The 12,989-nt window shown below is 40.0% G+C and overlaps 1 protein-coding gene across 1 annotated transcript in view; it reads right to left on the bottom strand.

Annotated features, from left to right (window-relative positions):
- acss3 (acyl-CoA synthetase short chain family member 3) overlaps window positions 1-11,218 on the bottom strand; it is a 40,772-nt gene extending 29,554 nt beyond the window's left edge. Inside the window, exons 1-5 of the mRNA XM_017709123.2 lie at window positions 10,697-11,218; window positions 9,144-9,288; window positions 5,369-5,557; window positions 3,934-4,068; window positions 289-429 (exon numbers count right to left, since the gene is read on the bottom strand). Of these exons, the coding sequence (XP_017564612.1) occupies window positions 289-429; window positions 3,934-4,068; window positions 5,369-5,557; window positions 9,144-9,288; window positions 10,697-11,067 (981 nt within the window). The 5' untranslated portion in view covers window positions 11,068-11,218. The remainder of the gene's footprint in view (window positions 1-288; window positions 430-3,933; window positions 4,069-5,368; window positions 5,558-9,143; window positions 9,289-10,696) is intronic.
- Between the last annotated feature and the right edge of the window lie 1,771 nt (window positions 11,219-12,989).

Raw genomic sequence — 12,989 nt, 5'->3', positions numbered from 1 at the left:
GGCGATGTTGATCTTCCCCTTTTTCCTGGGGTAAGAAGTTTAAGAGAAAGAATTCAAATGTTGGTGATTCTACATTAATACAATATTGAGAACTGCTTCAGTTCTGCTGTGACAAATAAAACTGACGTGTCCTGAAGACCAGTTCTGTCAAATGACACTTTCACAATGGTTGTCATAAATGTATGTACAAATGCTTGAATGCCTTTTTTGATGAGAGGAGAATCTCCCAAGCTGATGGAGGAGATGATTGTATGCAGCCATGTGATGGTGTGTGTGCAGAGTGTTCACCTTGGGTGTGCCTGTGGTGCCAGAGGTGTAGAGCACATACAGAGGGTGATCAGCAGGAACAGGCACGCACTCCTGAGGCTGAGCAGAGGTCATCTCTTCATCCCAGTCCAGCCCTAAACCTGAGGACATGGACACTCTCTCCTAAATGAACACGGAAAAGGAAAATGAAACAGGACAAATCAGCTACCTATAATAAACACTGGAATCACTGTTCTTATCTACTTATGCATTTTTTTATGTATTCATTTTAAAATAATTTTATTCAGTTATTAATTTAAAGTGTTTTCTTTATTTTGATTATTTTATTTGTATATTAGTTTTATTATATTTATTTAATTATATGCATATACAGCTGTAATGTAAAGCTGCATATGTACAATTTGCTTTTATTTATTTCTTGATGCATTTTTAAATGTTTTAATCTGATTTGATTATTACAATAAGTTGTTATTATATAAATATATAACTGTAATAAATACTGTGCAGTAGGAAATTCTTCCTGTTTTCTTATTTATTCTATAATTGTATTTAACTAAGTTTTGTTTGTATATATTTTCCATCTGAATAAAACCATATTTCTCCAAAATGGTAACTTTACAGGAGAAGAATTTATTTAAGCCTGTTACTTAATGCAAGTTACTGTAAGATTTCCATGACGTACATTACATAAACTACAAAATTTTACCCCTAAAGATATTCAAATCAGCTAAGAAAGTCATGTTAAATAGACGTATGTGGTTTCTAATGCAGAACATATCTATAAACATGGACAAAAGTATGTTGACATGCACTATATTGCCAAAAATATTCACTCGTCTGCCTTCACACGCATATGAACTTGAGTAGCATCCCATTTTTAATCCATAGGGTTTAATATGAGGTTGGCCCACCATTTGCAGCTATAACAGCCTATAACTCCTCTGGGAAGACTTTCCACAAGGGTTAGGAGTGTGTTTATGGGAATATTTGACCATTTGGCTTGCAGGCTCCACTCTAATTCATCCCAAAGGTGTTCTATTGGGTTGAGGTCAGGACTCAGGGCAGTCATGTTGGAACAGGAAAGGGCCGTCCCCAAACTGTTCCCACAAAATTGAGAGCATGAAATTGTCCAAAATCTCTTGGTCTCCTGAAGCATTAAGAGTTCCTTTCACTGGAACTAAGGGGTCGAGCCCAACTCCTGAAAAACAACCCTACACCATAATCCCCCCTCCACTAAACTTTACACTTGGCACAATGCAGTCAGACAAGTACCGTCTCCTGGCAACCGCCAAACCCAGACTTGTCCATCGGATTGCCAGATGGAGAAGCATGATTGGTCACTCCAGAGAACACGTCTCCACTGCTCTAGAGTCCAGTGGCGGCGCTTTACACCACTGCATTCAACGCTTTGTATTGCGCTTGATGATGTAAGGCTTCTACTATGCAGCTGCTGGGCCATGGAAACCCATCCCATGAAGCTCTCTATGCTGTTCTTGAGCTGATCTGAAGGCCACATGAAATTTGGAGGTCTGTAGCGATTGGCTCTGCAGAAAGTTGGTGACCTCTGCGCACTATGCGCCTCAGTATCCACTGACCCCACTCTTTCATTTTACGTGGCCGACCACTTCGTGGCTGAGCTGCTGTCGTTCACAATCGCTTCCACTTTGTTATAATACAACTGACAGTTGACTGTGGAATATTTAGTAGTGAGGAAATTTCACGACTGGATTTGGATGGGTGAGTGAATACTTTTGGCAATAAAAAGTGTACCTTAAAACAGCATCATAAAGCTGAAATTTTGTTCATACTTCTTAGATAACAGTATGTCATACGGTATCAGAAGCCACTTAAGTAAGTCTATATGAGATCACGTAACTATTCAACACAACGCGAGATGAGTGGGTAATAGTTCAGGCATGCAGTTAGCACCATGCAAATTAGTAGGAAATAAGCTTCCATTACTTATCAACTACATTAGCCTTGTAGTTCCAGTGTAAAAATAAGAAGCATACTTAGGACAGCACACATGCCTTAGCTGATGGACTACATTTTGTTTAAGAGGAAAAACTCTTGCTTGATTTTTCAATTAACAGATATAGAGAGATCTGTGTGTCTGTGTGTGTGTGTGTGTGTGTGTGTGTGTGTGTGTGTGTGTGTGTGTGTGTGTGTGTGTGTGTGTGTGTATGTGTATGTGTGTGTGTGTGCGCGCGTGTGTGTTTTGGTTTTAAGAGGTGCTTCAGATTCAGTTCGGCGGCCAAAATGTCAGCTTGAAGTGGCAGTGTTATTAGAGTAATTGACAGCTGCACTACGGCAAAATGAATGCCCCCCTTAACGCAGGCTCCTCACAAATCAGCTTCAAAACAAGCAATTGAAAAGCACAAATACACAAGAAAAAGACACATATACACTTTCATTCTCTCACAACACCAGCAGGATAATTTAACTAAAACAACCATAGATCATACTATTTTTAATTATATTGGTATATGAATGGAATTTTTTTTTACCCTTAAATTTTTTAATGTAACTACTATAATAACTATTACAGTAACTACAATAAATAAATCACTAAATACTGTAAATGATTAAGTATCTACTAAGAATTACTCAGTATCTACTATGCAAGTGTCTAGTCAAGAGAGTGAGGAATCAAAGTGTGGACCCACATACAAACCTCTACAGTTTAAGGTGTTAATGGAAAGAATCAAACGTGAAAATGTGCGCCAGTAAAGAATTTTCCCAGTCCTCAGAAAAAGACTTGTACCCAGACTTGAGTGCTGCAGTTTCTAGAGATTGGAGTGCGTGTGAGGGTCGCAGCGCTGTAGTTTGTAGAGACTGGGGGCCAGATGTATGCATGAGCATTGGTGCAGTGCCTTGATAATATGCAACTGCAATGTGTCTAAAATTAATGTTTGATATACTAAGGCTGCACAGAGGGCAACACTCTTTAGGTCTTGAGGTATAGGGTTCAAAAGGTGCAGTGAAATAGTCGAGCAATCAACAAAACTCTAGACAAAACACAAGTTCCTTGATGAAAAGGCTGCAGTGTTCTTACCCACCAAAATAATCCACAGGGGTATAATTGCAAAGAAATCAGACTTTAAGAAACAATAGAAGTGACTGCTTGCACATATAAGCAGCCACATGACAGCATACTATGTACTGCGTCTTCTCACATACATCCATGAACCTGAGAGCTGAAAAAGCATTACAGTGTTGATAAAATGTTTTTATAGAACATGCTTAAAAGCTTGTGTCTCCATCTAGCCACTTGTCTGTTACCATTGTTACAGAAAATCTACCAACAACATGCTTTGGAGAAACTAATGTAAATTTCTACCTTAAAAATCATCACAAAATCAGCTGTAGTAAGTTGCTCAAACTTTAGTACATAGAGCAAAACATGTAGTCAGCCACACTTGTAACATCTTCACCCACTTTCTGTGTGATCCTCTCATGATTTGGCATAAGAGAGAAGCACATTCTGTGTTTTCCTTAAGAGCAGCCAATAAACTGCACATTCAGATTCATGCACCAGTACAAAACACACAGACAGAATGTGTCCAACTGAAGACGGCAGTATACAAACCAAGTACAATAGGTCCTGTATGTTATGACGTTATTAGAGTGCACATGAGGCCATTCAAGTGTGTGTGAGGGTCTCACCATCCCAGGTCGGCTGTAAACAAGGACTTTGTGTGGTTTGTAGCTGCTGAGCTCCAGTGCCTTCTCCACTAGAGGAATATACGCCACCCTCCGACCTGGTTCAATGCCAAACGATGCTGTAACTAACAGCTTGGGCTGCAACAGAATGCAAAGTTAATATTAACATTAGCATTAGGATAGCACAACACTCTGGGCATTCTACAATTAGCAAAATCAAAAAATGCATGTTTGTCATTTTTTGTCAATTTTATTCCACAGATTCATGCTTGTATTTAATCTCTGCAAGTGTTACAGTACTACTGTTGCTTTACTGTTACATACTAACATAACATAACATGTAATGTCTTTTAAAAGTTTAAGATATCTGCACTTTATATGATGCACCAGCTGCAGCTTGGTGCCTAAATGCAGTGGAATGGAAGACTCAAATTAGAAGCTAACTTCAGGCTCATCAGAAAGTGTACTACAGCAAGTCTACTACAATCTAATAATATAGGAAACAACCAGAATCCCATAAGGATACTGGCAGAAGTTAGCATTAGCATTGAGGTGGGTTTTTCCTCATTTTGACAGACATTTGTGGCCCAAATTAAAGGCCCAGCTCTAATAGTCACGGTGCGCCACTGGTTATAACGGAAATTCTTAGTAGTATGATTTGAGTAATGATTGTGTCTAGTCATTATGAACAATTCAAAACTCGTAAAAGACATTCAAACAGATTTTCCTTCATATTGTTTCATTTTACAGGTTAAGTAATCTGGTTAAATATGGCAGCACTATTCACAAACTAGACTGCTTGTTGTGTATGGAGGTTAGCCAGTGACATCACATGGCACTCAAACATTTAACTTTTTCAGAGTCAAATTATGTTCCATTGGAAAAAAAGCACAATCTTGCTTTACTCTTTTTATAGCCTTTAATGATAAATCAAATGCAATGTACCCCGGGCAAATTACATGTTTTGTTGTTTTTCACAGTGAAAACAAAAAAAACATCCTCTACAGGGAACGTCCCTCTGCACATTAACACACAATTACTGCATTACATATTACATATGGGGAAAATAAACATAAAACTTGGCCTGTGCAAAGGATATGGCACATTTGATGTTTTATGTTTTATTTTCCCCAATATGTTGAACTTGGCAAATAAATTATTTTCATTTAGAAAATCAACAAAAGATGTTTAATTATGTCGTTTTTCATACTGTAAAAACTGTAAAATGGTTTATTAGCTATTTCTATTTTTTCTAATAGTAATATGGCAATAAAAAAAAATCAAGAGACAAATGTAAACAACGCAGTTTAATACTTTGAATGCTGATGTTTTGATCTCATCAAAAGGCAAATTAGTATGTGTAATCATTGCATGTATAGCTGTTCAGGGTAGTCAATGTATGTATAGCTGCTGATTAAGGGTGTGAAGTGAAGCCAACCTTTGCGTGGTCGATGCGGATAGAGAGCTCTTTGGAGGCAAAGCCCCCGAAAATGAGGCTATGGGGGGCTCCAAGGCGAGCACAGGCAAGCATGGTGAACATGGCCTGGGGAATCATCGGCATGTAGATCACCACCAGATCACCTTTTTTGACTCCATGCTTCACCAGCACTCCTGCCAACCTTGACACCTATGGGCATGCACACATACAATTTTTTGACACCAAACAAACATAGAGTGTTGCGCAAAACTGTAAAAAAAAAAAAAAAAAAAAAAAGGTTTAACAGAAAACTACACAGAATCCTCAATATCTAAATATAAATGTCAAAATATTCAGTATTTAATCCAGCCTTGTTTCATCCTGCTTCAATTCTTTCCAGGAGATATGCGTTCAGATTTTTTAAACAAATCTGCAAGGATATTTTCTCCTCAGAAGCTCAGTCTTGATTCAGCTGGTTGCATTTTCTACTTCTCACAAATTTCAAATGTAGACTCATTAATCTAGATGTGCAGTTTCATTGTTCTACTGAAAATATTCCATCTGTTTCTTTTTCCTTTCCTCAGTAAGGGCTTAAAGTGTAAATAGTACACACAGAGAACATGCATAGATGTTCATTCTGTTGCTTTGCATTTTTTACTATCTAGTCAGGCTCCATTCATCTTTCTCTCTTCTCTCCTCTCTCTGTTTTTATTCCTCTCCGATTGTTTAAATGTATGCCCTTTGCAGAGTTTTGTAATTGCGACTTCATGACATTTCACAAAATCCAAAGCAGCAGCAGCAGCAAACATTACTATCTCTCAAAGACGAAAGCTGTAAGTACTGTTTATCTGATTCATGAACTCTAGCTTTGGAAACTTTTCCTTTGTCTTTTCCTTTCTTTATGCAGGTGGATCACCTTAAATCTAATCTCCTCAGAAATATTTCTTTTTGTCATTGTAGATGCACATGAGAAAGAAGTCTGAAGGCAGCTAAGGTGTGTTTGGGTAGTTTGTGTGAAAGTGTGTGTCTCTTTTTAAACCATTATACTTAGTGTTGGAAGCTTTAATCTAACTGGCTGTTTTGACTGGAAATTACATAAACGAACAGAAACTACATAAACACACAAATTACTGTTATTGACACTGTTATTGACCAAATACTTATTTTCCACCATTATTTGCTAATAAATTCTTTAAAAATCAGACAATGTGATTTTATGATTTTTTTTTTCCTCATTTTGTCTCTCATAGTTGAGGTCTACCTATGATGTCAATTACAGGCCTCTCTCATCTTTTTAAGTGGGAGAACTTGCACAATTGGTGACTGAATAAATACTTTTTTCCCCCCCACTGTGTGTGTGTGTGTGTGTGTGTGTGTGTGTGTGTGTGTGTGTGTGTGTGTGTGTGTGTGTAAATAAAATGCCACCCCACACCATTATTGACCCACTGCCAAACCGGTCATGCTAAATGATGTTGCAGGCAGCAGATCGCTCTCCATGGCGTCTCCATGGCGTCTCCAGACTCTGTCACGTCTGTCACATGTGCTCAGTGTGAACCTGCTTTCATCTGTGAAGAGCACAGGGCGCCAGTGGCAAGACACACTCAATAAAGGAGTGGTTCTGCGGGTGGGGACCACAGATTACTTCTCAGTACCGATGCTTTCTGGCTGATGTTTTGGTCACTTTTGAATGTTGGTGGTGCTTTCACACTCGTGGTAGCATGAGACGGACTCTACAACCCACACAAGTGGCTCAGGTAGTGCAGCTCATCCAGGATGGAGGCCCTGCAAAATGACCTCCAGCAGGCCACAAATGTGCATGGGTCTGCACAAACGGTTAGAAACCAATTCCATGAGGATGGTATGAGGGCCCGACATCCACAGATGGGGGTTGTGCTCACAGCCCAACAACGTGCAGGATGCTTGGCATTTGCCAGAGAACACCAGGATTGGCAAATTCGCCACTGGCGCCCTGTGCTCTTCACAGATGAAAGCAGGTTCACACTGAGCACATGTGACAGACGTGACAGAGTCTCTAGACGCCGTGGAGAGCGATCTGCTGCCTGCAACATTCTTTAGCATGACCGGTTTGGCAGTGGGTCAATAATGGTGTGGGGTGGCATTTCTTTGGAGGGCTACCATTAGGTACCGAGATGAGATCCTCAGACCCCCTGTGAGACCATATGCTGGTGTGGTTGGCCCTGGGTTCCTCCTAATGCAGGACAATGCTAGACCTCATGTGGCAGTGTGTCAGCAGTTCCTGCAAGATTAAGGCATTGAAGCTATGGACTGGCCCGCCCATTCCCCAGACCTGAATCCGATTGAGCACATCTGGGACATCATGTCTCGCTCCATGCTTTAGTCCAGGTCTGGGAGGAGATCCCTCAGGAGACCATCTGCCACCTCATCAGGAGCTGCCCAGGCATTGTAGGGAGGTCATACAGGCACATGGAGGCCACACACAATACTGAGCCTCATTTTGACTTGTTTTGAGGACATTACATCAAAGTTGGATCAGCCTGCAGTGTGTTTTTCCACTTTAATTTTGTGTGTGACTCCAAATCCAGGCCTCTATTGGTTAATAAATTTGATTTCCATTGATGATTTTTGTGTGATTTTGTTGTCAGCACATTCAATTTTGTACAGAACAAAGTATTCAATGAGAATATTTCATTCATTCAGATCTAGGATGTGTTAGTGTTCCCTTTATTTTTTTGAGCAGTGTATATATAAGTTACTATCTTATTCTTTTGCATGTCACACTTAAATGTTGCAGATCACCAAACAAAAGTAAATATTAGACAAAGATAACACAACTAAACACAAAATGCAGTTTATCAATGAAGGTCTTTTATTAAGGGAGAAAGAAATCCAAACCTACAGGGCCCTGTGTGAAAAAGTGATTGCCCCCTATACCTAATAACTGGTTGTGCCACCCTTAGCAGCAACAACCGCAATCAAGCATTTGCGGCAACTGGCAATGAGTCTTTTACAGCAGTGTGGAGGAATTTTAGCCCACTCTTCTTTGCAGAATTGTTGTAATTCAGCCACATTGGAGGGTTTCTGAGCATGAACCACCTTTTTAAGATCATGCCACAGCATCTCAATTGGATTCAAGTCAGTACTTTGACTAGCCCACTCCAAAGTCTTAATTTTGTTTTTCTTATTATATTGCTGTTGTCAGAAAAAAAACCTTGTATCTCCAAAAAGGTAACTTTACAGGACACGCACATATACATATACATACAGTGTGTGTTAACTTATGTTCACCTTGAAAATCAACACATCATGCAAGTTGATCAGGGCACCCAATATATATATATATATATATATATATATATATATATATATATATATATATATATATATATATATATATATATATATATATATATACACACACACACACTCACACACACACACACACACACACAAGTATATTAGGTATTAGTTTTTTAGTTTTTTGTTATTGTTTTTTTTTTAAACAGCAACCTGTTTTGGTGTGTTTATCCCGTCTGGTCACTTACAGCTGGAAAACCACAACAAACTATAAAAAATATTTTCCTAAGACAATCCACACAGTTCATTAACCACAATTCAGGTATGATTTAAAACCTGTGTTAAACTATTTAAAAAGGTAAAAGATCACTGACACAGTTTTCCAAATCAATCAGTGTTAAAATCATCTTAAATCACAGAGAGAGTGTTCAGTGTAATGCTTACTAAACCATTTAAGAATCTGATGTTTTTGGAAAATCCAGCCCTGGCCTGCAGTGATTTGTGTGTGCTGGTGTTTTACCTGATCTTGCAGCTCTCTGTAGGTGATGATCTGTTTAGTTCCAGTAACTGGGCTGTCGTGAATAATGGCCGGCTGATCTCCTCTACCCGCCTCCACATGACGATCCACGGCATTAAAGCACATGTTCAGTTCTCCCCCAACAAACCTATGACAGAGGATGGAAGAGTTATGAATGATACACCACCAGCATGCAAGACGGATAGGCCCTTGGATACCCCTAATTTTCTTTTTACTTCAATACATAATAATATGAAGTTGGTATCCGGCTGGTGATGTAAAAAACCTGGCGCCAACAGCAGTGACAAGCAGCAGGCAGGATTGATGTAGTTCAACATTACACGTTTGAGTGCCAAACCTACACAGTAACAGACATCTATACCCGAGTTCTACCAGTTACAGTAATACAGAGATCCATACCTGAGTTGTACCACACTAATACAGTAACAAACATCCACACCTGAGTTCTACCATAGTTACAGTAATACAGACATCCATACCTGAGTTCTACCACACTTATACAGTAATACAGACATCCATACCTGAGTTCTACCACACATATACAGTAATACAGACATCCATACCTGAGTTCTACCACACTTATACAGTAATACAGACATCCATACCTGAGTTCTACCACACTTATACAGTAATACAGACATCCATACCTGAGTTCTACCACACATATACAGTAATACAGACATCCATACCTGAGTTCTACCACACTTATACAGTAATACAGACATCCATACCTGAGTTCTACCACACATATACAGTAATACAGACATCCATACCCAAGTTCCACCACAGTTACAGTAGCTCAGACATCCACATCTGAGTTCAATCACACATATACAGTAACACAGACATCCAACCTGAGTTCTACCACACTTATACAGTAATACAGACCTCCATACCTGAGTTCTACCACAGTTACAGAGTAACAACACTGAATTATGAAGAACGAATGAGACGAAATTATGGATTATTTTAATGAGTTACGTACATTTACTTAGACATGGTTGAGGGGGGTTAAAATGGCCTAATGCCCATGGTAGTCAGGAGTAACTGAAATGTTCTTTCCCCATCAAGGTAGTATGATGACCAGGAATGCGCCCAGCAACAAATTCCAAACTGGATGAAGTGCTGTTGCTGCTATTGGTAGAAGTGTACTATACTGGAGGTGACATCTGTGGTGTACTTAAAAAAACGAAGTCATGCTCAAAAACTTTAAACGGACACGGATTCATTATTTCCTGTTTTTATTAACGAGTAAACCTGTTGGACTGTCGGCTTCATAAGCATAAAGAGACTGATTCAGGTCGCCGCTGGGGGTCGCTAAAGCGCACCAAATATTCAGCAGTTTCTCAGAAGCACACTGTCTCTGACTCTGTTAATCCTTTAGGCCCTAAAGTTTCTGTCACAAAAGAACCCAACTCACTCCCCCGCCCCCCAAACACTCCCACCCTTACACATACACACACGCTCACTCCGAAACACACCCTCTCTCACCAACCCGGGACTCCATAGTCACACACACACCACCACCCGCTCACCATTTGGGGAACACTGCGTGTGTGTTGTCCAGCGTTTTCTCCCAGCGCGTGCACCAGCTCACTCCGCGCGCCGCTTGGCTCCAGAATCTCTCGAGTTCCTCTCGCGCCCCTCTAAACGCCTCGTCATACGTCTGAGCTCGCGCTGCGCTCGAGCTGACCCACCTTGTCCCCCCATTTACGGTCCAAATACCCCCTGTCTTCACTTTTAACCCCAACTGCCACCAGTCACGTGACCCTGACCCATCCAGCCCTCGGAAACAGCTTGATCGCGCGAAGGTGAAGCTGTGCTCCTGCGCGTGGCTGCGTTTACTGTGTAAGCAGCTGGTAAAGTTAAAGCGGTGTCTGAAAGCAGACGCTTTAAAGATCCTCATGCTGGGGGAAAGTTTCTGTGCGCTCTTCTGCTTAGAGTAAGAGATCCAGTGTGAGTTTCCTGTCTGAGCTCCAGTGCTGCTGGATCCAGCTCAGCTGCTTGCAGCAACTCCAGTGACGTTTCTGCAGCTTGAACTTTCCCCAATAACTCGAAAATGGCTGATCTTGACAGTACCTGAGCAGGCAGCCAGAGGCCACTGTGCTTAAACACTCAGAGCGAGCTGGATCTAACGCGAACTACGCACCAAACGCTGGGTTTTATGAAGCGCCTGTAAAGATTTATGGCCTAACTGGTTTCAAAGTGCAAGACTTTTCACAAGTGTTAAAACGTTGTGATGTCACTGCCATCCATTTATATTTCAAGTCTTATTTCACTTGCCAGCTATGTCCACCTTCTTTGTAGCTATACTAGCCATTGTATCAGAGGTTTACTGCTACAGAAGTTTGACCACCACTGACAGCGTATTATTTGGGTAGTGGATCATTCTCAGCACTGACTTGGTGGCGCTGGGGATTTTTACACACATCAGTATCACTAATAGGTGATGCTGCCACTGGAGCGTACCTATGTTCCCAGGGCCCTGTTTTCACAGGGTCATATGTTCCAAGGGTTCTATGTTCTGATGTTTATATTGTGATGTCAGAGCATGCCTGGGCTCTAGATAGTTCGAGAGATGTGGTCCATGTTGGTTTTAAGTTATTTACTTATTTGGTTCATTTTGTTAAGGACTCTTATTGTGGAGGGCAGGGCTAGGGACCACCCAGGGTTGTGTGTGAGTTAAAATAAAATTCACTGACAGCTTAATCTTGAGGAGATATGATTGAGGCAGCATGGGAACATGAAACTTTTTTCCATGTCAATTCGTTAATGAGGGAACATCTTATACTGGGAATATAGGACCTTGGAAATACAGGGCTGTTTCCAAAATGACAAAGAGCCTCCTGGAAACGTAGAGGAATTTCCTAGACGTTTCAGTGAGAATATAAAGGACCAGAGAAACATTAAACCATGGGAACATGTAGGGAGACCCCAAAACATCCATCCGGCTCTGTGGTCAGAGGTTTCTTAGTTGGTTTCTGCACAGTGGTTTTATCTAAAGGTATGGAGATGTTAGCTTTTTCTATGTTGTATGTGGTTGTATGGGTGTGATAATAGATTTTATGTGTGTGTTTACCATTTAAATATTCAGGAGCTGTATTTTACTTCAATACATGTAACAACTGATATTTTTTGTCTCATAGTTGTTAGATAATCCTGTATTGTACTGTGTCATGTTATATAGTTTGATTGTTTGATTTTTAAAAGGATCTGTGGACCTTCACCTGATTGTGTGTTACACAATCGCTGTGATACATCAGACAGCTGTTTTGAGTGCGATCATCCTGTGAGGAGTGAGTTGGCCAATATAAGAGAGCACACCAAGGGCATTGGTTGGACCTGTATAAATCTGGGGCTCAGCCAAGTTGTGGAACTGTTTCAGTATATTCAAGTGTATTCAATTTATTGCATTTAATTTAAGGAGCTGCACACCAACATGTTGATTGGCATGCCTCATAAACCACATCATTAAAAAATGAAAAAAAGAAAAACAGATGTTTCTATGTAAATCACACACACACACACACACACACACACACACACATATATATATATATATATATATATATATATATATATAAATAATGTAACCTTTCCTGCCTAAAACCAAACAACAAACAGGATCTTAAATATTAAATATATGGCTAAAACACAGCATTCTATCTGGATAATTTTGTAAGTGTCCCAGTCTGCTACCCAACTCGAGCCTTACATGGCCAAGAAAATATGAGATAAACATTTTCACTTACAAAATTAAGTCTGAATTTGGCTGGTTTTCAAAATATTTTTTGAAGTGTAGTAAATTTGCCTGTTTTGCAGAAACAC

The sequence above is a fragment of the Pygocentrus nattereri genome, chromosome 1 (genome assembly GCF_015220715.1).
Source record: "Pygocentrus nattereri isolate fPygNat1 chromosome 1, fPygNat1.pri, whole genome shotgun sequence".
Lineage (NCBI taxonomy): Eukaryota > Metazoa > Chordata > Actinopteri > Characiformes > Serrasalmidae > Pygocentrus > Pygocentrus nattereri.
The sequence above is the reverse complement of the archived record's forward strand: the minus strand, read 5'-3'. Positions and strand labels throughout refer to the sequence as shown.